Below are 25,750 nucleotides of genomic sequence, written 5' to 3' on the forward strand. Positions count from 1 at the left end.
AAGGCATCATTGTTTGCTCCTGTCTCTGCTTAAGAGGCTGCAGTCCTGAATGTGAGTGTTGCTGAGAGGGCAGATTCTGGGGGAGTTTGAAAATTTGAAAGAAGAAAACCTTTAGAAATAGGGAAGATAGACATTCAGGTAACACTAACCCACTGACTCCGTCTTCTTTTATTCCTTTCTAAATTGATGGGCTGTCTTAGGTACAGCAAAATGTAAGTATTTAAAACTTAGTTTGTTCCTAAAACTTAGTTAGTGATTAATTTTGTTTATTTGTTGACCTGAGATCTGAGATCCAGTTAAGGATAATGGAGAAAACAGGTCTTAGGATTTCCCCCCAAGTCTTTAAACAACAGATGCTCTGCCCCCCCCCCCCCCAAAAAAAAAAAGAGTATAAAGAAACACTTCCAAGCCAGGCTGTGGTGGTGCACTCCTTTAATCCCAGCACTTGGGAGACAGAGGCAGGCGGATCTCTGTGAGTTCGAGGCCAGCCTGGTCTACAAGAGCTAGCTCCAGGACAGGAACCAAAAAAGCCACAGAGAAACCCTGTCTCGAAAATCCAAAAAAAAAAAAAAAAAAAAAAAAAACCACTTTCAGAAGTTTCCATTTATTTACACTAAGGTATGTATGTAAGTTACACTCAGAGTCAAGAACCAGATTTAATAAAAGAATTAGGTTGCAGGACACATTTTGAAAGCATACAGGCAACACAGTTGGTAAAGAGACTTGGTACAGTTCTAGCGTGTTGGTGACTGAGCTTCACTAACATGGAGTTGGGGTGAACTTGCAGTCATTGTCCTTGGTAGTCTATACGAACCTCATATTTATTAAATTTAGGGCTTTAGGTTTCTCTTAAAAAGAGGGTTGGGGCTGGAGAGATAGCTCAGAAGTTAGAAGCACCTGTAGCTCATGCAGAGAACACAGGTTTGGTTCTCAGTGCTCATAACCATCTGTGACTCCAGTTCCAGAGGATCCAAATGTTCCTCTGACCCCCATAGGCACCAGTCACAGGTGTGGCACACATACATACATGCAGATAAAACACGTATACACATAAAATTAAATAAAAACAGGGATGAAAATGTCAAATGCCAAAAAATAAAAGCTAGCTTTCCTTTTTGACTATAACTCAAATGCTAGAGAAGTAAATAGCCCAGCAGTTAAGAGCACTGGCTGCTCTTCCAGAGGACCCAGGTTCAATTTCCAGCCCCCACATGACAGCTCACGCCTGTCTGTAACTCCAGTTACAGGCGAATCTCTGTGAGTTTCAGGAAAGCCAGAGCTACACAAAGAAACCCTGTCTCGAAAACAAAAACAAAAACAAAAAAACAAACAAAAGGAAAAAGGAAAACTTTCCACTGTCATGACCTTTGGTTGGATTCTAGTTTTACATTTGGGCATCTGTCCCTACATTTTTTACAGGCTTTGCAAGAAGGGAAAGGAACCTGGAAGCTCCAGAGAGAAGACCAGGGAAGAACCTCTGGGAGATTATTGTCCTGCTGGCCATTCACTCCAGCTCTCAGTTGCTTATGTCCAGGGCCAAGGGATTTTGGCTTAGGCCTCCTCTCAGCAAGAGCAGAGAGAAATCTACCTTGTCTTCCTTCTCTGTCCTGCTGGACCTGGCTCTGTCAGCCCAGGACTAGGCTCCTGCCAAGAACTCAGATTTCACATTTCTCTTCTTCCTTCTCTCCCAGAAGCACCTTAGATGGGGAACATTACCTCCAGCACAGAAAGGAGAGCCTCCATTTGCTTATGCTCTTTGTGTTTGACTACATTTTGCTTGAGTGTCAGGAATAGTGGGTGGAAGAAAATCTGATCTTGGAAGAGTATGTGCAGGTAACATACTATTGCTGCTGCAGGCTGGCCTGCTGACCCCACCATAACAGGCCTTTCTGCTTCAGAGGGATGCATTAGGTCATTTCAAATGGAATCTTTCCCAGCTAAGAGATAAAAGTGTGAAATTTTAGAATGAGGACGGTGAAAGCCAGACACTTAGAGGTGCTATCCAGATTAGATTAAATGTGTTAGAGAAAGTGACTGCTAGATTATTTGGAAAGTACTAAATGGAAAAAAAATAAACCATAGATTCATAAGTCTATTTTTAAAAGTTTAGTGGTTTGTTTTTTGTCTCTTTGGAAACATACTTAATTTATATTTGTCTGGCACTCTGTCTGAGCAAGTATACTTTGGCAGACCTGGCTTATTTTCATTTTCTGCTATGTCCATAATATTTTAGGCTTCTGTAGCTTTATTTAGTTAGTCTTATTTATATTAATTCACAAGACAGGTTGTGCTTATTTTAAGCATTGAAAGAATTTTGAAACTATAGTCTCAAATATAATCATCGTAGTAGGAACATGATTTATACTTAAAGTAGGGCTACTGTGTGACGTGAGTATTATATAGTGTATTAGAGTCTATACATGTAGTGTATATAATGTCTCCACATCTAATGATCCCAACAGGGAGATAGTGATTTTGGATAGATAAATAATGGAGAATTTGTGTTCATATAAGAAGCGCAGGAGTGGTAGGTTCTGAGAGTTTACCCTGTCGAAGCTGCAGTCTTTAGGACAGAAACAGCCTTACTGAAGTTGAGAAGGGATGCTGGCTGGCTCAGAAACGCTTCCACTCCATTGTGTCAGAGCTCTAAAACTGAGGTTTCCAGCCGAGGGAGTGCAGTGGATTCTCTAAAGGGCGGTAACCTTGAAGAGGAACCTTATTCTTGAAACCTCTTCTTTTCCTTTGCCATCTGGGGCTCTTAGGATTAAAACAAGTTTATTTTATATGTGTGGGTGTTCTGCCTGCATGTGTGTCTGGATGCTACATGTGTCCCTTGCTGCCCTCAAATCACAAATCAGCCTCTCCAGAGCTGGATTTCTATACGGTTGTGAGATGCCATGTGGGTGCCAGAAATGGAAGACCAGCAGATTCTCTTACCTACTGAGCTGCTGCTCCTGCCCGATTTCTTTTATAAAGGGAGAATGGCTGTTTTCCTCTCATCACAAGGCCATTTCATCTTGCTAGTTGCTGTTCAAACAGATCCAAGTCAGAAACATGAAATAATGAACTACCTTTGTTTCTGCCCATGCATGTGTTGAGGTCAGGGTACTTGCAGGAATTGGTTCTCTGCTTAGAACTGTCTGGGGTCTAAGAATCAAACGTAAGTCATCAGGCTAGGCAGCAAACACCTTTGCCCACTAAGTCATCTTGCTAGTCCATTTTAAAGATTTTTCATAAAAACTATCAAGTTTAATCACATTCCTTTAAGATGCTGGTTTTTGGACTTGTGGTTTGTGGTTTTTTATTGTTGTTTTTGTTTGCTTGCTTGCTTGCTTATTTTTTTTGGCTGGTTAGTTTGATTTTTCAATACAGGGTTTTTCTGTAATAGCCCTGTCTGTCTCAGAACTCACTCTGTAGACCATGCTGGCCTCTTAACTCACAGAGATCCTTGTGCTGGGATTAAAGACCACCACACCTGACTGTATATTTTTCCCATTAATTTTATTATAATTTTATCAAAATTTTAGCATGTGATGGCCTGCTCTCTTCTGTAAGGGAAGGAAATTAATGTGTTTACTGTTTGTGTTTGGCATTGATGGAACAGATACTTTGTAACAGTTTCACTTAATTGTCAGGTTTTCAGGATGTTGTTTATTTTTGGGCATTTGTGCCTGGTAAGCAATTGGTGTCCAGCAGTAGGCACAAGGCAGCTTGAGGCTGGAGAGATGGCTCAGAGTTTAAGAGCATTGGCTGCTCTTCCAGAGGTCCTGAGTTCAGTTCCCAGCAACCACATGGTGGCTCACAACCATCTGTACTGAGATCTGGCGCCCTGTTCTGGCGTGCAGGCATACATCGAGGCAGAATGTTGTATACATAATAAATAAATAAATCTTTAAAAAAAAAAGGCAGCTTCACTTTGGTATTTGCAAAACTGTGGTTGATAAACTGTATCAGAGCAGCTTCCAGTCAGTGTAGACCTCACATAAGGAGGGGCGTGTCCACCACATGCATGGCATACACTTCACCCTGACAGACCCCTGGCTGCCTGTGCTGTCAGTGTGAGTGACTGAAAAGGGAGTGGAAACTGGTATGGAGGGTTGTCTGGATTTCTTCTTTGTTTTACCTACAAGCCCTGCCTTCTTCAATTAAAATGCACAAGGAACTACTGATGGCATTAGTACTTATCTGGATGAGGTTCTCCATTGGTTCTTTTCATGTGCGCCTGCCTTCTTCACAAGCAAACACATTTACCCTGACTCCTAACGTTGCCATTGCCAGGCGATGGTGGTGCATACCTTTAATCCCAACACTCAGGAGGCAGAGGCAGATGGATCTCTTGTGAGTTTGAAGCCAGCCTGGTCTACAGAGCGAGTTCCATTCCTGACTCTGTAGGTACTGGAAAACCATGTCTCAAAAAACAAACAAAAAAAAAAGAAAAGAAAAGAAAGGAAAAAGAAAATCTGGCCATCAGTTGTGGTTGTATTACTTCCAGAGGTACAACACTGGTCCGAAGTACTGAGTAGGGACATTGAGGAACACCGTGTGAGGACTAGTGGCATGAATGTTTTAGCATGGATAGTTTCAGGCTTCAAAGAATGTAGCCAAAACCAAAAACTAAACAAAACAAAAAACAAAAAAAAAAGAAGGGGGAAAAAAAGAATAAGACATGTATACACAAGCAAATTCAACAGCAGAATGGCAGGCGTCCAATGCAAAGCAGTGAGCACTGCCACTGACCATGAGGCCCTAAGGCTCCACCAGAAGGCACTATGAGCACATAGTGCTGGAGTTTGTTTGACTTTTGTTCCTCTTATAACCGGGCCTTGTAAAGTGGTTGGGATTCTCTGTTCCTAGAGTACAATTACAGGTAGGTGTCTGGGAACAGATCAGTAATGAAACCTGCCTCAGTTACAAGTCTTAGACATGGCTTTCAGACACCCTTTCGTTTGCCACTAGAAGCAGGGAATGGTCTAGAAGCCAGCAGCCTACAGAGACACATGGTTGTGCATGACTCCTAGAGTGGTTGGAGTTCCCCCTACCCTCTTGGTAAATTCCTATTTAGAAAAGATCAGCTTGTTTCTCACAGATCTTCATTTTGTCAAAACATACTACACCATGCCTTCAGCCTCTCTGTGCTCAGTCAGGCTTTATAAAAGCTTGAGGTTTTTGATAGCACCATTAGAGACCTTTAGACTTCAGCCAAGTTCGAGTCTTTGTTGTGGTGTGTGATTCAAGGTAGTCACCAGAGAAATACAGACATTTAGATTCTGGATCGCCCTACCTTTTTAGATATTTAAAATATCCTTTCCAAGTATAAGCTGGCACTTGAGAACTGTGAAGGGGTGGAGGGTTCTTTACCTTGCCTGCTGCTATCATCTGCACTTCATTCCTCCAGCCAGTCTGGAGATTCCCTTAAAATGTGAATCTTTCCTCTTGAAGTTAACTAATTATTAACTACTTAAGAGCCTGCTTTCTTGGGTAGGATTGGGGAACAGATAAAGGTTAGAGTAGGTAAGAGGAGCCCTCAGCTTGGCAGATTTGCATCCTAGGTGCCCTGCATCGCATCCTGGCCTGGGGACCTGTGGGAGTGCTTCTGTAGATTGGTCCCAGCTATGATGAGCCAAGTGAGTGCTTCAGAGCTTCCATAGCCTTTGAATCTTTCCAAGTGTCTGTGGAGTAACTAACAGGTTGTCATGACCCAGTGAGGAACAGGTTAGACTCTAGACTGATCTGTCCAGAGTGGCAGTTCCACAGGGCAGACCCAGGCTTGATGAGACTACCACTTCTTGGAAAAGTTCACTTCATCCCTTCAGAATCCCTGACAGGATAGAACAGGCTTAGTTTTGAGACAAGGAGGTTCAAGTATGGTATGGGAATTACTATCCACCATCTTTTCATCCTTGCTTACTGAAATCATTATTATTTTTTTTGAAGATTTATTTATCATGTATACAGTGTTCTGCCTGCAGGACAGAAAAGGGCACTGAATCTCATTATAGATGGTTTCTGGGAATTGAACTCAGGACTTCTGGAAGAGCAACCAGTGCTCTTAACCGATGAATCATCTCTTCAGCCCACTGGAATTATTTTTGAGGGTTATAAACTGTTATTTTTGAGGGTTGAAAACAAGTTTTCTCTCTAGTCACTTGCTTCTAGTTTAAGTTATTGGCAACTGCTATTGGCATTTGAATAGACTGTATTGAGTACATTTGAAGATATCACATCAACCTCTTAACTTAATCAGAGCTTCTTAATTCATACAGTAAATGGTATGTGTGCGTTTTACCTAGGGAAGTGTGACCTTCACCAAGGGAGTTAAATGTGCCATGATGACAGATAGTCACATCTGCTTAATAAATATTCCTGGCACTTGGCTGATTGATTAGTTCAGTTTCCTAATTCACATAGTTCTCTTAAAATCCCCAGCATCCGTCCTTCTATTAAGCAGATAAAACAACTGAGCCATATTTTAGAAAATAGAGTAGCTGGAAATGATGGTACATGTCAATCCCAGTACTCAGGAGGCAGAGGCAGGCTAATCTCTTGAGTTCAAGGACATCCTGGTCTATAAGATGAGTTCCAGACCAGCCAGGATTTTATATATAGAGCGAGACCCTATCTAAAAAGAAGGAGGGAGGCTGTGTAAGTACATTATACAGTGGAACTTTTTCTCATTTATTTATCATGTGTTTATGTAAGGGAATGTGCTGATGATGTGGTGGTATGTGTGTGGAGGTCAGAGGACAACTCCTGGAAGTTGGTTCTCTCCTTTCATGGTGTGGGTTCCGGAAAGTACTGTAGTAATAAGAGCGGCGGGGCTGCGTCCCTGGCACCCGGCCGCCCACATGGCTAGCTCTAGGTTATGCCCTGAAATAATTACACGGAAACTGTATTCTTTTAAACACCGCTTGGCCCTTTAGCTCTAGCCCTTACTGGCTAATTCTGATATCCCGATCAACCCATCTCTAATAATCTGTGAGCACCGGTCTTACTGGGAAGATTCTAGGTCCATCCTGGGTCGGAGCCAAATCGCATCTGCCCGGGAGAGCGGAGCATGGCGTCTCTCTGAGGTGTCTGCTCCCGAGAGGAGAGCTGTGGAGTCTGAGCTCACTTCCTCTTCCTCCCAGCGTTCTGTTCTGTTTACTCCTCCCACCTATCTTCTAACCAATGAGGGCCAAGCAGTTTCTTTTTATTTAACCAATGACCTTCCTCCATCAAAGTACCTTTACCCATCACTAGCCCCATACAGTGGAGCACTGTGCAGTAGTTTAAGGAAGATGTCTGTGAGTAGGCAAAGGTACATCTGATATGCAAACTGTATATGTGTAACTCACCTTCATTATAAATATAACAACATGTATGAAAAGTAGAAAAAAGACTCATAGGAAAGAATTATACCAAATTCAAGATGTGCGATTTAGCTCAGACAAGAGGAGTGCAAGTTATTTACATTTTAAATTTTTTGGTTAGAGTTTTTTGATGCTGAGTGGGTCTCATCCTCACAGTAAAATGTTAAATGCAGGCTGGGCAGTGGTGGTGCACACCTTTAATCCCAGCACTCGGGAGGCATAGGTCTACAGTTCCAGGACAGGCTCCGAAGCTGCAGAGAACCCCTGTTTCCGGGTGGTGGGGGGAGTTAAATCCAGTAAGAGATTGTCAATCATTTTGCCAGCTATTTCAGTAAAAATTTAATTTCAGAGTTAAGGTTTTCTGTAGAGAGTCCATGAACAATTACTCATGGTAAGTTTTGACTTGTGTTTTTGAGCCAAGGTTTTGCTGTACAGCTCGGCCTGACTTTTAGCTAATAGTTTATTTTGTCAGCGTTTGAGATGTTTGGATTATGAGTTTTTGAGGTTCCTGAGAATTGCTATTAGCACATTAACTTGTGTCATTAGGCTGTGATTCTCAAGTCCAGTGTTTCTCTGACAGGAACACTGATCTTAACTCAGTTTACTGTAGCAGTTTGAAAACAGTAATTCTGGGTGAAGCTAGTGACAATAGTTCCAGGAGTTCTCTGTGTAGCTTTGGAGCCTATCTTTGGAATTCGCTCTGTAGACCGGGCTGGCCTTGAGCTCATAGAGATGCTCCTGCCTCTGCCTTCTGAGTGCTGGGATTAAAACTCTATGCCATCACTGCTTGGCTAGTTCTATTTCTTATAAGAAATACTATATATAATAGTGTGTGTGTGTGTGTGTGTGTGTGTACATTGTTTTTCAAGACAGGGTTTCTCTATAGCTTTGGAGCCTGTCCTGGAACTAGCTCTTGTTAGACCAGGTTGGCCTCAAACTCACAGAGATCCGCCTGCCTCTGCCTCTCCAGTGCTGGGATTAAAGGCGTGCGCCACCACCGCCCGGTGAAATATAATATTTTTATAAGTTTTGTATTTTCAAAATAAACCATTTCTAATCATAGCACTCTGGAGACAGAGGCAGTTGGGTCTGTGAGCCCAGCTCGCTCTACATTTTAAATTTCAGGCTATCCTGGGCTATATTGTAAGTTCCTGCCTTAAAAATAAGTAAGTAAAAATAAAGAAACCATTTCCAGGGCTAGAAATGTGGCTCAATGAGAGAAGTCTAGTATGCGAGAAGCCCCGAGTTCAACCTCAACAGCCCAAGCGAGCAGTTTCCCACCACAGTGTGACATAGACACACAAGAGTGTATATATCTTACATAAGTGTATACTTCTGAAGTGGTTCTTGTGTTGCTTTAAACAAAGGGAACACATTTTTGTAACTTTGTTTTCGTTGTGTAGTAATGCTGGGTTGGCTTCGACAAAATTCTCACAGAATTTCACTTCTAAAAAGTCATTGTGGGAGACCAGTGAGATGGATCAGAGGGAAAAGCACTGCTGCCAAGCTGATGGCTTGAGTAGTGGAACTCGACACTGGAAGAGGAGAAAATCTCGCAGAACTTGACCTCTGACCTCCACACGTGCACACATGTAAATGTACATACTAAATAAATAAGTGGAAACATTTTCTTAAAGCACTGTGTTTTATGTTTTACAAAAATTATGTTTGTATCTTTTGTTCTTAAAACTCTTTAGATTATTGCAATTTTCCAGAAACTTCAAAACAGAGTGAAGATTATTATTCTTAGTTTGTGGTAGGAAAATAGGATTTTAGAGATTTTTTTTTATAAAAAAAAGATTTATTTATCATGGATACAGTGATCTGCCTGCATGTACACCTGCAGGTCAGAAAAGGGCACCAGATCTCTTTATAGATGGTTGTGAGCCACCATCTGGTTGCTGGGGATTGAACTCAGGACCTTTGTGAGAGCAGCCAGTATTCTTAACTGCTGAGCCGTCTCTCTTCAGCCGGTTTTTAGTGATTTTAAGATGAGCTGGGTCGTGGTGGCAAATGTCTTATAATCCAGCTCTTGAGTGTCAGAGGCCAAGTTCTGTGATTTCTCTGCAAGTTTGAGACCAGCCAGGTCTACAGAACAAGTTCCAGGACAGCCAGGGCAACACAAAATCCCTGTCTCAGGGAAAAACCAACCAACCAAAACAAAAAAAGATTTTTAAAGTGAAAGACAGTGGTAACTACAAAATTATTAAAATGTAGCCTCTGGAGGAAGTTTTCCTTTGTCTCCAGTGGCAGGCTGTGCTGTGGAACCAGATCCCATGTCTGCATCTAGTGCAGCTTAGCAGCCATTTGTAAGTGTGTCAGGCCAAGAAATCCTAGAGCAAGAGGGAGGAACTGTAGAGACGGTCAGCTGCAGGTTAGGAAACAGCAAGACTGTGTGTCTTCCTTGCCCGGGTCATGGAGTTGGCAGCGGGGCCATTGGAAGCCCAATGATAGAGCCCATTCCAAGACCATATTGTCTCTGTCCTCAGTGAGGAACTTGCCTTTTCACCACAGACAGTGCAGTTCTTCCTCTGTGAGGCTAACGTCCCTTCAGTGAGACTTCTTAATGTAATGAACCCGACACAAACCAACCTGTTTGGAATATAGCCCTTGGGTTACTTCAGGTGAATGAGGGACAGCATGGCTACGGTCTAAGTGCTGATCTGAGAGTACACTGAACTGGAATAACCCTGGTGATGGGGACAGTGTGGTGTGATGTGGACCTCTGGCCCTTCCCCAAGGAGTAAGCCCTGGCAGGAGACCAGGCAGTGCTACTGGAACTCGAGGTTTCTAGGCCAGACTCTCACACCCAGAATGGAACACTGTGACTGCACCTACAACATGACTGGAGCCTTGAAGCTTGTTTTTAGGTTGTCTAATGGTAGGTAGGGGAAGAAAATTGTTCTTTGTTTTTCTCTGAGAGTCCAGGGAACATTACTGACTGAGTATTAATTTCTGAGGACTTTGTACTTAATAAAACATCTTTGGGGCTGGAAAGATGGCTCAGTGGTTAAGAGCACTGGTTGTTCTTCCAGAGGTCCTGAGTTTCCCAGCAACCACATGGTGGCTCATAACCATCTAGAATGAGATCTGGTGCCCTCTTCTGTATATGTATATATACATATAGGCAGAATATTGTATGCATAATAAATAAATCTTTTTAAAAAAACATATGTGTTTGTAGTCTGTGGAGCTAAAAGCTCCAAAGAGAGATCTATTGCCCCCCATAAGTCTTAATTCTGTTAGTATGCTGGATTAGAAGCACACAATGAGTTTTAACAGGTGTTGGGGTAATTCAGTGGTTGAGTGTGGCTTAGCATAAGCAAGGCCCCAGGTTTTCTTTATTTTTTTTCAATAATTTTATTTATTTATTTATTTATTTATTTATTTATTTATTTATTATGTATGCAATATTCAGTCTGCTTGTATGCCTGAAGGCCAGAAGAGGGCACTAGACCTCATTACAGATGGTTATGAACCATCATGTGGTTGCTGGGAATTGAACTCAGGACCCCTAGAAGAGCAGGCAATGCTCTTAACCTCTGAGCCATCTCTCCAGCCCCCCAGGTTTTCTTTAAAACCTAGGATTGAGTTTCTGCATACAAAAACTAAAGCAAACTGATGTTTGTCCATCTGGACATTTGCATCTCGGTAGAAAAATGCCTCTTCTCAGAGCTTCACATGTGTGCATCCTAGGCTTGACCCTCAGTTCTGCTGTCACAGACCCATCTAAGCCTTCCCTGCTGTTTCTGCTATAGTCCTCCTCAGGCACCAAACTGAGGACTTGTCTCTGAATACACATGACTGTTGATGCGGCTGAAGTTTTGAGTATGCCCACTCCTTTTAGAACCCTTCTTCCGAACTGCTTATGTGAAAGCTACTAACCATTCCCATCCTCTGCCCAGCCTTTCTCAGGCTCCGCAGAGCACAGATGGCACTTCTGTACTGTGGGCAAGCTGATGGGAAAGAGAATGGATCCAGGGGTCACTGTCTGGGATTTTTCTTACCTATATTTCTTCATCTGGGAAAAATAGGAGTGATCGTTGCAGGTGGCCCTTAGGTCTGCCGATTAGTGCACATTACTGTAACTGTAGGGAGCAGTGAGGAACCGTGGTTGTTGCTGTTCTTCCTGCTAGTATGTGTCTAACTGCAGCCTTTGTGTTACAGTCTGATTATTTAATCATCTATTTTTTGGCCTCTATTGAAATTATAAAACCTTCCTGTGAAGAAGGGACTTGATGTTGCCCTTTTGTTCCTTTCACTGCTTGTTTATGTGTAGAGCCCTAGTGCACATCACGGAAAATAGCATTATTATTGGCTCGATGGAGCAAGAAGTAAGGAATGGCAGAGTAAGGTAGGTTTTAGCCCATAGTTTCTTACTCATCCCTTCTGTTGTGGAGCCTTAATGAGCTCTTCTGCCATAATCACCAAAAGTGTGAATGTTCCTTAACAAGGGGCTAGCACTTTCAGGAGATGGATGGGGATCCTGTGTTCTGGTAGCCCCTCCAGGAAGGTGGGGACACAATCACAGTGCAGTCTGATTTAGGAGAGTGTGGAAAAGCAAAGTCAGTGGCTTGAGGTCATTATTTTGGCAGACTTAACTTGCTAAGGAAGTCAGCAGTGGAGAGGGGACCTTAGTGTTTAACCCTTCTTTTTCTCTCTTCCTTTACACACAGCTCAGGTACTCGCAGTGTCACAGCCATGGACTCCTGTGAAGGGAGTCATGCCATAGAAGTAAGCATATCGCAGGTATCAGTCCAGCGAGGACCCTCGATGAGCCCTTGGGCCCTTTCCCAGATGAAAATTTCCCTTTCTCCCTTCCTAGGCTGGAGCAAGACATTAAAAAGCTGAAGGCTGACTTGCAAGCCAGCCGGCAAGTGGAGCAAGAGCTGCGTGGTCAGATCAGCTCTCTCTCAAACACGGAGCGAGGGATCCGCTCAGAAATGGGCCAGCTCCGGCAGGAGAACGAGCTGCTGCAGAATAAGTGAGTGTGTGCCACATCAGCCTCGGGCAGTGCCTCCTGTTACCAGGGGGGCACACAGACTCAGGTCGACCAGGAGACATGGCCCAATATTTTCTGCTGACTGACTGGTAGATGCTGAGTATTCTCATCAAGTCTACACTTCAATCCAACAAGAGTTTATTAATATTATTTTACTTTGTAATGTTATTTAATTATTTAATATTAGTTATTAAGCTTTTGTGGTAAGTAACCTTGATAAGGAGTTCTGCTACTGTTTGAAAATCTTGATCCTTTCCTAAGAATGAGAACATGAATGTCAGAACTAAAAATGACATTGAGCTTTGGTTTTATTTGAAGAGACAAACAGCAGCCTGCTCTTCTGTGTGAATTCCCTTAAATTCATTTTGGGGTTAGTTGCTGACTGAGTGTAAGGTTATCTCGCCAGTCTCTAAGCACTGTATTTCTGTAGCAGTGATGCCTCACAGGCTTCACCATGAAGATTACACTCATAGTTCTAGGAGTTAGCTCTAACACTAGGGTACAACATGCATGAAACCCTTCCATCATTCTGAGCAACTTCTGCAGTTCTCAGCATTGGCCTCTGGTGACTAGCTCCCTCACTTTGCCCTGTGAAGCTGGAGGAAATTTAATGGCATGAGAAAAGGCCTTGCACCTTTTTTCAAAGAAAGGCTGCTGCATGGCTGTAATTTAGAAGGGCCAGTGTGGTAGTGCACACCTATAATTCCACAGCTCAAGAGGCTGAGCCAGGAGTATTGCCTCAAGTTCAAAGCCAGCCTAGGCTGCAGACTAAGACCTTGCCTAAAAAAAAAAAAAACTGAAGAAAAAAAAAAAAGAAGAACACCTTCCCCTCCCACCCACTTTAGATTGGACAGGACTGTTTTTGGTCTGACTGTTTCTTTCCCAGTGTACTGGAGCACTGGAATGAACTCTGCAGTCACCTCCTGCTCTGGTAGACTCTTAATAGCAGTGTCTTCTGCCTGCTTGCTATAGATCACCTAACATGGCGGGCAGGGCTGGCTCTGGGTTACATAAAGCAGGTAGCTTATTAGTGTTTAGAAGCCGTTAAGTAGTAATGACCATGTGTTTTCTCTGGCACTCTGGAAGTTGATACTTTGCTGTGTGAACCTCCCATGTACAGCTGCCTAACAGGCTGCATAGAGGCAGTGGTTCTCTGGATTCATGGTGAATCTCTCTATCAGAAGATTCTGTGTGACAATCATTTCCACATAGGTTACATAATGCTGTACAAATGAAGCAAAAAGACAAGCAGAATATCAGCCAGCTGGAGAAAAAGCTAAAAGCTGAGCAGGAAGCCCGAAGCTTTGTAGAAAAACAGTTAATGGAGGAGAAAAAGAGGAAGAAGTTAGAAGAAGCCACTGCTGCACGGGCTGTTGCCTTTGCTGCCGCATCTAGGTATGTCCATTTCACTGTGGTAATCAAGGTTGGGGGTTTGTGTGGATGGATTACTTTGTTTCAGCTCACACTGCTCTCCAACCTTTCATTTCTGAGTGATGAAGGACTCACCCTACCCCATACTCCCGACAAGCTTCCTCTCCTTTTCTGTGTGGTATCTAAATGCTCTGAGACTCATCTGCAGTCTGTTCTTCACAAGACTGTTAGTGCTTCCAACACAGATATGGATGATTTTGAGGAGCTTAAAATTGTTTTTAGGTTAATATATTTAATTTATTTTTTGTATATGAGTATTTTACCTCATGTATGTCTGCGCCATGTGTGTGGTACCCATGAAGGCATTAGATTTCCTAGAACTGGAGTGCTGGAGGGCTGTGAGCTATCATGTGGCTGCTAGGAATCAAGTGTGGATCCTCTGAAAGAACAGTAAGTGCTCTTAACTGCTGAGCCTCTCTCCAACCCCTGAGTATTTTAGAGGGCTGAAGAGATAGCTCAGTTACACAGTGCTTGAAGTGCGAGCATAAGGACCTGTCTTCAGTCCCATGTAAAAAAAAAAAAAAATGGGGTGGCATGCTCAGCAACCTAATAAAAAGGCAGGTGAGGTAGTGCACATTTGTGTCCTGTCACTGGGGAGTCCTGGATAGCAGATCCCTGGGACTCACTGACCAGCTTCCCAGAGACCCCATTTCAGAAAACAAGGTGGGTGGCTTTTGAGGGATAACACCTGAGGTTGACCTCTGGCCTCCATAGTACACACAGACACAATACAGATTTAAAAATAGCTGGGCATGGCCGGGTGGTGGTGGCACATGCCTTTAATCCCAGGACTCAGGAGGCAGAGGCAGGCGGAGCTCTGTGAGTTCGAGGCCAGCCTAGTCTAAAAGAGCTAGTTCCAGGACAGGCTCCAAAGCTACAGAGAAACCCTGTCTCGAAAAACTACCAAAAAAAAAAAAAAAAAAAAAAAAAGCTGGGTATGGTGACCATACCTTTAATCCCAGTACTTGGGAGGCAAAAGCAAACAGATCTTTTTATAAGTTTGAGCCCAACCTGGTCCACAAAGTGAGTTTCAGGTCAGCCAGGGGCACATAGAGAGGCCTTGTCTCAAAAAAAAAAAAAAAAAAAGAAAGAATAATTATTTTAGATCATTGTTGAAATTTTCAAATAATAGTGGGAAGAAGCATATTGAGCCAAAAGTTAAAATTGGGCAGACCCACCAGGTTGTGGTGGTGCATGCTTTTAAACCCAGCACTCGAAGGCAGAGGCAAGCGGATCTCTGAGTTTGAGCCCTGCCTGGTCTACAGAGTGAGCTCCAGGGCACCCAGGACTGTTACACAGAGAAACCCTGTCTTGGGGGAAAATTATAATAATCATCATGCAGAGCCTAGAACCTAAGACGAGTGTGTAAGTCCTGCAGTAAGCGCACTCTGCCTACCTGCCAGCTCCACAGATGGAGTCAACTACAGAGAGTACTTGAGAGCTGGGTGTGGTGGGGATGGCTGTGATAAAGGGCTGAGGCAGGAGGATAGCAAGATCAAGGCCAGTATGTGCTACATGTTAAATTCTGTCTCCACTGGAGAAGCTAGACTGCAAAGCATAAACACATGGTTTCTTGTCATCAGCCCTAACCTAGCACAGCTACAACACTTCATCTAGTTCACATTGTGCTGGCTATTAGTAATTTAGAGATGGCGTTATAGACAGTCTATGCAGAAACTGCTATTTTATATGAGGAATTTGAGCATGGGTAGATTCTGTATCCACAGTGGTCTTCAAACCAATCTCCTATGATAGGGGAAACTATAAACCTTGTTTCCTCTGTCTTTTTCAAAAGGGGAGAGTGCACCGAAACCTTACGGAGTCGGATCAGAGAGCTAGAAGCTGAGGGCAAGAAGCTCACAATGGACATGAAGGTGAAAGAGGAGCAGATCAGGGAACTGGAACTGAAGGTTCAGGTGAGGAGGAGGTGGGAAGCGCCTTCCATCACCCAGTCCCCTCCAGCCTGCCAGTGTATGTGCTCCAGTGTAGATCAGCACCTCGCACCAGACCTCTGTCTCATCATCTACACAGGAGACTTAGAGTTCCAACCTTGTTCTGTTTGATGCAGCCAGGTTCTAACATGAGCTGCAAATTTTGACAGTCTGCTGCACGTATCAGCTCAGAATCTGTCTTAGCAGGCATGCCTTTAGCTTTTTAAGGCTGTAGACAAGGTTAATTCCTATGGGACCTGCATTTCTCCTTAGATCTTTCCTGACCTGTCCACAGCCATGTGGTGGCTCTGACTAGGCAGGTGGTACTGAACATGAGGAGGAAAGATGCCAGTGCTGTGGACATAGATAACTAACTAGCTTTGTGGGTTGTGTACCTTAACCAAGAACTTGGTAACAGCTTTTCAAGGTGACATTTTAAATTGATGTCATTTTGTAAAGAACATAGTAATTTAAATTGTATGAGACTGATAGGAAAACACTGGCAAGCCAGGGGAGTAATGGATGATTTGAGACGGAGCTTAAGTATGTAGTAAAGGTGGCTTTAGATAATGGCAGGAAAGGACAAGATGAGCTAGTAAAAGGATTTTGAATAATTGAACAAGTGGGGAATAAAATTAGAGCTTTACTAACACAGAAAAAGAAATTTCAAATAAAGAGTTGAATGTAGAAAAAGAAAGATAGGGGAAAATAAAGTACTATTTGATCTTGAGACACAAGAAGACTTTCCAAGCATAAAAACTGTAGACAAGCCGGGCGGTGGTGGCACACGCCTTTAATTCCAGCACTTGGGAGGCAGAAACAGGTGGATCTCTGTGAGTTTGAGGCCAGCCTGGTTTATAAGTGCTAGTTTCAGAACAGGCTCCAAAGCTACAGAGAAATCCAGTCTCAAACAAAACAAAACAAAACAAAAAACCCAAAAAAACAAAAAAAACCTTTAAACAAACTCATAAACAACAGCCAAAAAGAGTTGAATAAGATAGAGATACTCCGGAGGCTGGAGAGATAGGTCATTGGATGGTCAAGAGCACTGGCTGCCCTTCTAGAGGACTCCAGTTCAAATTCCAGCATCTACATGGCAACTAACAACTGTCTCTAACTCCAAGATATGACACCTTCACACAGACATACATGCCCGCAAAATACCAGTGTAAATGAAATAAAAGTAAATAAATTATTATTTTTTTAAAAAAGAGACACTTGGGGAGGAGGCCCTGGAAAATTAGGTCACTAGGCAGTCAGGAGCACTGGCTGCTCTGCAGAGGACCTGGGTTCAATTCCCAGCACCTACAGAGTGGCTCACAGCTGCCTCTGTGAGGATCTAATGCCCTCTTCTGACCTCCCCAAGGACCAGGCTCACATGTGGCAAATAGATATACATTGCAGGCAAAACATTCATACACTAAAGATACAAAAAAATTTTAAAAATAAGAGAGATATTCACTGAGAATAGTGGCATATACTTTAATCTCAGCACTTGGAAGGCAGAAGCAAGGGGATCTCTGTGAGTTCCAGGACAGCCTATTCTACAGAGTGAGTTTCAGGACAGCCAGGGCTATACAGAGAAGCTGTCTCAAACAAACAAAACATAAACAAAAAATACAGGTATCAATGAGTATTAAAAATAGCACTTTTATGCCAAGTGGTGGTGGTGGTGCACACCTTTACACCCAGCACTCGGGAGGCAGAGGCAGTACTCTGTGAATATGAGGCCAGCCTGGTCTACAGAGTAGGTTCCATGGTAGGCTCCACAGCTACACAGAGAAACCCTGTCTCGAACCCCACCCCCAAAGTAGCACTTTTAGAGTATAAATAGCTGATGAAAGTTACCAACATATTCAGAGAACTGGAGAACACAGATGATTTACAGAAGAAACACATGCTCTAAAAGTGGATCTTCAGGATCAACAACATGGCTCACCATGCTTACTGCCAATCCTGATGGCCTCAGTTACCCACATGGTGAAGGAGAGATGGAAGACCCAGGTTCCATTTTCTATTTGATGTCTTACAACTGTAACTCTGGTTCAGCCAATCTGACCCCTCCTGACTTCCACATGTTCCTGCAAGCACATGGTGCACATACATACTCTCAGATACATATACATTCAAGTAAAATTAATTTTTTTTAAATTAAAATTAATGTACTATTTAAAATGTTTTTTAAATCCTTTAAACATTTAAATTTTTATTAACCAATAATGACATGAATTTAAAAGTTAGCAATGACTTCTCGCCTGTGAAATTGGTAAAGAATTTTTGTTTTGCATAAACACAGGGTCTTGTTATGTGACCCAGGTTCCCAGGTTGGCCTCAAACTAATGGCAATCCTTCTGCTTCAGCCTACCACGTGCTGAGATTATAGGTGTGGGCTATCATCCCAGCATAGGATTTTAAAGGCAAGACCTCATCAGTGACTGACACCTTATTTAGTGTGGTGGTGTAGAGGTGCAAACATAAAAAAGAAGGAAACAGTTTTGATAATGGGGCAGATATTTGCTTAAGGTACATTCTGGATGTGTACATACAGAAGTATCATTGAGCCATCAAAAGGGTTTTTTTCCCAGCCAGGTGTGGTGGTACATGCCTGTAACCCAGCACTTAGAAACCTGACTAGTTGAAATAATCTTAAGTTTTTGCTTTTTAAAAGGCTTTATCTAGCATCGTACATATGCTATGATTTCAGTATATTAAAAGATTATGGTTAACTTTCAATTTTTCTGTATTCTTGAGTTCTCTGAAATAAGTTTGGTTTTCTATCTTTAAAAAGATTGAGGCTGGTTGGTGGTGGTGCTTGCCTTTAATCCCAGCACCCGGGAGGCAGAGGCAAGCAGATCTCTGTGAGTTCGAGGCCAGCCTGGTCTATAGAGTGAGTTCCAGGACAGGCTCCAAAGCTACACAGAGAAACCCTGTCTCGGGGGAAAAAAAAAAAAAAAAAAAAAAATCAGGCCAGGCATGGAGGCACTGCCTCTCATCCTAGCAGGTTTTCACCATCTTTCAACAACAACAAAAAAAGAATCAAGTTTAATACTTACTGTCTATATTACCAACTACTGTAAATGGGTTTTTCTAAGTTTGCCTTATCAAAATAACAAATATTTCTGCAATTTTTTTAGCCACATTTTTAGAAATGTGACTGCAGCATAAGGCACTCCTTGCTAAGAAGAGCAGCGTCTGCTGAGTCAGTCTTGCAAGAGTCCTTGATTTGGAAGCCATGTGAGAATCTGAATATTGCATGGCATATGCTCTAAGAGTGACGTGTAAACACACAGTGTCAGGGTTGTCTGTTCTGATGGCCAGTAGGACTGGGATTTAATTTGTGAGTTCGAGCTAATATATACACATCAATGCCAAAACTATTTCATAACATTGCTGGTTTGATGCTCTTGATAGGAGCTCCGGAAGTACAAAGAAAATGAGAAGGACACCGAGGTGTTAATGTCAGCACTCTCTGCCATGCAAGACAAGACACAGCACCTGGAGAACAGCCTCAGCGCAGAGACGAGAATCAAGCTGGACCTGTTCTCTGCACTGGGTGATGCAAAACGGCAGCTCGAGATTGCCCAGGGTAGGAAAACAGCAGGCCCCCGTGGGGTGGCAGGACTGCATAGAGTGGACCTTCCCTCAGAGCTCTGCACCAGAGGGTACCTCTGTGTTCCTTAAGCTGTTTGGTTCATGTGTGCCCAGCGTTGAGCTTAGGAGTCAGATCAATTTGTGCTACTGCTCTATTTGAGACGAGAGCATGTCCAGTGCTGGACTTAAAGAGAAGACTATGGATGTCTCCTCAACGGGGTGCACAGTGTTAAAATCTGGAGCTGCAGCTTCATTAGCTTCATTGTGTGTGCAACCTGTAGGGACAGAGAGGCAGGGCCTAGACCAGGCTATGGAGCTGTGTCATGGCATGGCAGCAGATGTTTAAGCTGAGCCTGAATGAGGAGAAGGGGTTGGGACCATGGGGAGAGTGAGGGTCAAGAAGCCTCTGTGCAGAGAAGACAGTTTCATGGGACCTTCCAAGCTGCAAGAGGCTAGAATTGATTTGGGCAGAGCAACAGAGGCATCTACGGTCTGGAGCACAGGCCATGCACTCAACAGAGAATTGCTGAGACCTGCTAGTGTCTCTGATAACTGATAGACACATGGACAACATGGACAAGCAGTGAACAAGCCATGGCGGTATTTGTAAGGGCAGTGGACAAAGTGAGAAGAAGAAAGAGACTTCTTGTCACATGGCAGCCACAGAGGAGCCCTTGAACATGTAACATTTGAGCAGACTGAGGCCAGAACAGTGAAGGCAAAGCCCATGGGCATGGAAGAGACTCACTAGTCTGCTGGCCCAGGGAGGGGCAGGGATAGCTGCAACCAGGTCTTGTAGGAGTGTCCAGTGGAAAGAGCTCAGAACTTTAAACAACATGGAGGGCATGGGAGGTTTCTGACAGAGAGTGGGTGGCAAGAGCCAATGGAAAGAAAATGGGATTTTTGTTCACAAAACTGATTAGTCACCTAATCAGTTGGAATATTGAGAAAAGCTGTCTGCCAGTTGACCTGGTCCATGTAAAAGGGCACTTGAATAGGGACTCCCCAAGCTGCCAAGCTCTAGAAGCCACCATCCCAGAAAGCCCAGGGTCTGCTGGGGTAGCAGGGCTCAGGTGCTTAAGATTAGTGAGCACCCTGGATAAATTTATTTCATGTAAATTATCTAGCTGTTTCTCCCTACTATAAATTAAAACTTAAAACATCTAATAATCTATTTAAAATGATACAAACATATTATATCTTAACATTAATAGCATTTTATGAAAATAACTGTTGTCCAAAAAATGAGAAAAGTGTCATTGTCTTACATTTTTTATATATATTTACTGTCTGACTTAATAGAAAATATTTGCATTCTCTTAGTGTTTATTTAGTTTATTTTATACTCTGCACAGTTCGCCAGAGGCCCAGCTTGTGCTTACTACCGAGGGCTCTGGTACTTCATGTCCTGTGGGCCCTGTGAATCCTGGCTGCATTTTGAGAATTTTGAGAATTACTGCTTTAGGGCAAGCCAGATAGAAAGGATGGCAGAGATGGGAGAGTAGAGAGGGCATCGTGCAGGCAGAAGTGAGTAGGCTTATGGGATGAATCCTGAGAGCAGGGGATGGTGGGAAGGAGCACAGTCTAGGGGGAGTAGTGTAAACTGGGAAAGAAAGCTTTGGGGCTATCCAGGCCCAGACTCTGGTGACCCCAAGCCTGGAGGCCTTGACTGAAGCAAACTGAAGGTCTGTAGGTCTTCCAGAGAATGCGGGCTCTTCTAATGGTAGCTTGAAAGATGAGCGGCAGAGCCAGTTCAAAAACTGGTGTCTCCTATCTAAGGAAATACAGAGCAAGGGGAGGACAGTGTGTGAAAAGAGCTGATTTGCCTTAGAGATCAGAGGATTAGGATGCTGGAACCAAGGCAGAAGAGCAAAGTTTCTAGGAAGTCAGGAGGGGGTGTGCTTGATTTAGACACTGATTGGTGGGTGCTCCTGAGACACCTGGTGAAGGACATTCAGCAGTCACTGGAACGTCCAGCCATGCCTGGGAATCTTTAGAAAAGAGAGAAACTAAGAAGTTAGTAAACCCACCTGAGAGGCTTGGGCCAAGTGATTAAGCAGGGGCAAAGAGTGGGTATTGGGCTGCCTTGTCTGTGTGCCCAGGGACAGGTACTCTGCCTTGCAGCTGAGCATCTCATCTCCCACTGGCCCTTTTTCCTGTCTGGCTTAGCACTGAGGAATGAACACCTCTGCTTAACTAACCCTCTGCTGGGATCTGTACACTTGGAGAAGATGCCCTGACATGGAAGTAGCACTCTGGGACCAGGCCATCAGGCTTCCTGGCATGGCTGTACTCCAGTCTTAGCCCACAAGTGCTTGGGAAGAGAGAGGGGTCCACGCTGAAACTGTTGGGGTGTTTATTCTTACTAATTAAAGAAATCAGACTGAAGTCTGTTTGGGAAAAACAGTAGCTCTTGTTATCAGGTGCCACTAAGTACCTGTTCATCTGGAGTTCATGTGTTCAAGAGAAAGTGGCTCTTTGACGTTTACTTGAAACTTCGGGGCCCTGAAGGAAGTGAGGGTGCAGATCTTTTCTCCTGCTCTTGGCTCCTGCTTTCTCACTGCCTCCCTCCGGATCCTATCCAGATTTGATCCAGATTCGTAATTCAAATCCAAACCTGTTCCTTCCGTTAGTGTTACTCATCCTGGTTACAGAGTGACTCCTTATCTCACTCCGTCCTTCTGACACATGCCACCCAGCCTTCTCACTTCTCAGTCACACTGTTGTCTTCACACAGTGAGGGCTGCTCACACACAGCCTCTTTCTTTCCCTTGGAGATCAGGGAGGCACATTAGCATGATGGAGATTACATGGTTTTTGGAACAGGGTGGTTCTGGCTTCAGTCCTGCTCTGTTTTAATAGCAGATGGACTGAACAAGATACATGGTTTGTGAAGCCTTGGCTCTCCACTGGGCTGGGGGCAGGGATTTAGCAATGGGAAATTAAGAGGCGCAGTCTCTAGACTGCCTCACAGAGCTCATCATCCGGCAGAGAGATGATGGGTCCTTGCCCAAGGAGGGGCATGAGTGCCATGGGACATGTAGGTGCTACAGCCAGATATAGAGTCAGCTCCCAACTCTGTCACTAGCAGTACACTGGCAGTACTTGACCAAGTGTTACAGCTTCCTGTTCCCTGTTTGTCCATCATAAAGTGGATGGTGCTTAGCATCCTCTCTTCTTGGTTGTAAGTGAGAAGTGGGTAGATGTCTGAGCACTGAGCCCTCCTGTGCCATGCTGGGTTTTAGATGCTGTAGAGACTATGGAACATAAGGGAAAGCTGGGGATGTGTTGAGAATCTAGGACTCAGACGTTGATTGAGATTGGTGATCAGGAAACCTCAGCAGCTAGCACATACACAGGGGTTGCACGAAGACCTGAGCTAGTGATGTGCTGAAGCAGCCAGCTGAATGCTGGGCAGAGGTCAGAGAGCATCTTGCCTGTAAGCTGGGCACCCATCCCAGAATGTCATCTGCTTTCTGTCAGAGAACCTGTGACCGATCGAAGGTCCTGAGTCTATGTTTCTTGGTCTAATGCTCAGAGCCCAGCCTTCCAGAAGAGAATCCAAGCTCAGGAGCTGCAGCTATAAAGCTGCTACTTTGTTGTACCCCACAAGCTAAGAACTGGTCAACACTTTCCATAGCATCTGAACCACAGTGCCTAAAAATGCCATACTATTGGGCACTTTACAGAAGTTTGTCTGCTTTTACAAGACAGTGCATGGGGCTGAGGGGTGGGGGGTGGGGGGGTGTGTGCGTGCGTGCGTGCGCGCGCGCGCATGCGCGCACCAGCCCTCCCTTCTCACTTACGCTGGCTCTTTGATCTTGCAGGGCAAATCCTTCAGAAAGACCAGGAAATCAAGGACCTAAAACAAAAGATAGCCGAAGTCATGGCTGTCATGCCCAGCATAGCATACAGTGCTGCCGCCAGTCCCCTGAGCCCCGTGTCCCCCCACTACTCTTCCAAGTTTGTGGAGACAAGCCCTTCTGGACTCGACCCTAATGCCTCTGTCTATCAGCCCCTGAAGAAATGAAGGCCAGCTGTGTGTTTTCCCAACCATTTGGAACCAGAAGGCTTCAAAAAAGCAGCGTCTCTGGCGGTCAAGATAAAAACGTTGATATTGTGTTTTGTGGGATTGTGTATGTTGTCATTTTTAAAGGGGGGGGAAATAACATCCAAGTCTGATTAGAACTGCCCATCAGTTGTTCTTGTAAGTTTTTAGAAGACCTCACAGGACTTTGCAGTTTATTTTTCTTGGCCAACACATTAAAACCATTCTTGGATTTCAAGTAGCCAATTTTGCCTTTTTATATATTTTTACATAGTTTCCTCTTGAAGGAAAAAAAGCAGTTTTTGCTTTTCAACTCTGTTTTGTTCTTAAATAAGCAAGAAAATTGCATGTTGTGTTCACACGATGACAACAAAAGCTAAGTTTCTTGCAGAAGAGGGCTAAATGACCCGACACAGCTCTGATTCCATAGCTGAATTAAAGGCAATACTGCTGTTATAGAAAAAAGATTGCCCTTGCAAGGACCAGACAGATCAAGGGAGCATCATGGGAGACTTAAGGGGTGAGGCTAGCTTGCAAGCGTGTGATGGTGTGTTTGGAGTATTGACATTCCCATTGATGTGTAGTTATAGAACACGTCTGAGAGCAATCTCTGCATCACCTTGAGAAAAGACATCTCAAGAGGAAACTTGATCATTTTCAGCTCTCCCCTCCCCCCGGCCCCTTTTCTGTCATCTGTCTTCTGTTTGTTGAGTTCACTGTGGATCCTGTTGTACAGCTGGTAGGTGACTGGACTGTGGTCACCACGCCACCACAGGGTTTTCCCATTCAGGGTTCCATGCTTGCTGCCAGCCAGGCACTGTAGGGAGTCGGCCTGGTGGGCGTGAAAGAGGCCGAACGATGGCTGTAAAAGCCTTGGTCTAGGAGCTGTCCCCACATGCCACTCGCTGCTCTCCACTCCCTTCATCTCACGTGGGACGGTTTACCGGGGCTTGGCTATTCCGGAGCTCTAGTGCCAAGGAGGATTTGTTGTTTGTTTTTAAGACCTAAACTCTACACAAAAATACTGGTTCAACCGTGTGTCAGACGCTGGTAGAAAGCTTCTGCACAGACCTGTGAAAGTGTGTCAAGGGTCAGGGAGGGGGCGGGCAGGGGAGAAGAGGGACAAGGTAGAGTTGCATTCGGAAGTTTGGGGAAATTAAGAAACCAAATCAGTCGGCTGTGCTTCTGTGCTGTGTGTTCTGGAAGGACATAGTTCTAAAATTTCCTGTTGATTGGCATGTATATCTTATTTAAAGCAAATTAGGTAGGACAAACCGGTCAGTACAATTAGAAGTATTAAAGAGAATCATCCTTTTAGTCACAGATCTTATTTTGGAGTAAAACAGACCTCTAGCTTTAGCCAGGTGTGCATGTTGCTGCCATTTGCATTTTGAATCATCTTGTGTAACTGTCACCATGAAAGTGTTACTCAGAATTGTCACGATTTTTTTCCATCTTTGTGCAAAAACACGGAAGATTGTTACTGACTTTGTGTTGAGGTTCCCCCATTTTGCTGCCTTTGGGACACTGTTTTCGTTAAAAAACTTGGTCTTGGCTGCATTCTTTTTCCCCCATGTGGGGTTCAAAAGAATAAACATTTTCTTACTGATAAACTCGTCTTCTGCCTTTTTAACATTTCAGGAGGATGCAGGAAGGTAGAAGGTTCTGGGGCTGAGGTGGCGGCCAGCTTGTTTTCACCTTGTCTCAGCTCTGGTCAAGATGGCACTGGGCAGGGAGCAGGCACAGAATTTGAGAGGTGCGCACCCAGGAGCTCCAGCTGGCTTCATTTCTAAACTTGAGACATTCACCCCATCCACCTTCCTCCCACTTCTCCCCTTTTCTGGCATCCATTATAGCCAAAGATGTCTTTGTTTCTGGTGTAACCTCCTTTCTTAAGACCCGGACGGGAACGGGCCTGGAGGTGACTGCCCAAGAAGGAGAAGCCCGAGAAGCAGTCCCTTCGCACTGTCTTACCCTCTACCGCTTTAGAGTCTCTTCTTTGGCTCCTTCCCTGTTGGGTTTCCCCTCTGCTACAGATGCTTAACCTATCTCCAAAGTGAGCAGTCCCACCCCCTCGTGTTTGTTTTTAGAGGCTTATCTGTTTTCATCTGAGAACTAACTACCTCTCTTGGTCCATGCTCTCCCGTCTTGGCCACAGTTTATCTTGGCTCAAGTTTCTGGAAAATTATGCTCTTGGTATCCTCACCCTCTGTCCTTGTTGCCAGCTAGGCATCTGAATCTTGGCCATTAAGGCTTGCAGACACACCACACTTAATGCTGTGAGCAGAGTTCCCAGGAAATGCCTGGGCTTGGTGCTGGCCTCAGCCTTCCCTGAAGGAGTATGTCTGCTCATGATGCTCCCACTGGCAGAAATCACCAGTTGTCTTGTCTGCCCATC

At 44.1% G+C, this 25,750-nt stretch overlaps 1 protein-coding gene across 2 annotated transcripts in view; it reads left to right on the forward strand.

Moving 5' to 3' along the window:
* The window catches only part of Maco1 (macoilin 1), a 63,183-nt gene extending 38,224 nt beyond the window's left edge, over nucleotides 1-24,959 (forward strand). For both annotated transcript variants that reach the window (XM_041651639.1, XM_041651640.1), the window contains 5 exons: nucleotides 12,175-12,333; nucleotides 13,564-13,746; nucleotides 15,578-15,698; nucleotides 19,125-19,299; nucleotides 23,132-24,959. In XM_041651639.1, coding sequence (XP_041507573.1) covers nucleotides 12,175-12,333; nucleotides 13,564-13,746; nucleotides 15,578-15,698; nucleotides 19,125-19,299; nucleotides 23,132-23,334 — 841 coding nt within the window. In that variant the 3' untranslated portion in view covers nucleotides 23,335-24,959. The remainder of the gene's footprint in view (nucleotides 1-12,174; nucleotides 12,334-13,563; nucleotides 13,747-15,577; nucleotides 15,699-19,124; nucleotides 19,300-23,131) is intronic.
* The last annotated feature ends 791 nt before the right edge of the window (nucleotides 24,960-25,750 follow it).

This window comes from Microtus oregoni, unplaced genomic scaffold (genome assembly GCF_018167655.1).
Source record: "Microtus oregoni isolate MIOR12 unplaced genomic scaffold, Mior012 000005F_ref0000423, whole genome shotgun sequence".
Taxonomy (NCBI): Eukaryota; Metazoa; Chordata; class Mammalia; order Rodentia; family Cricetidae; genus Microtus; species Microtus oregoni.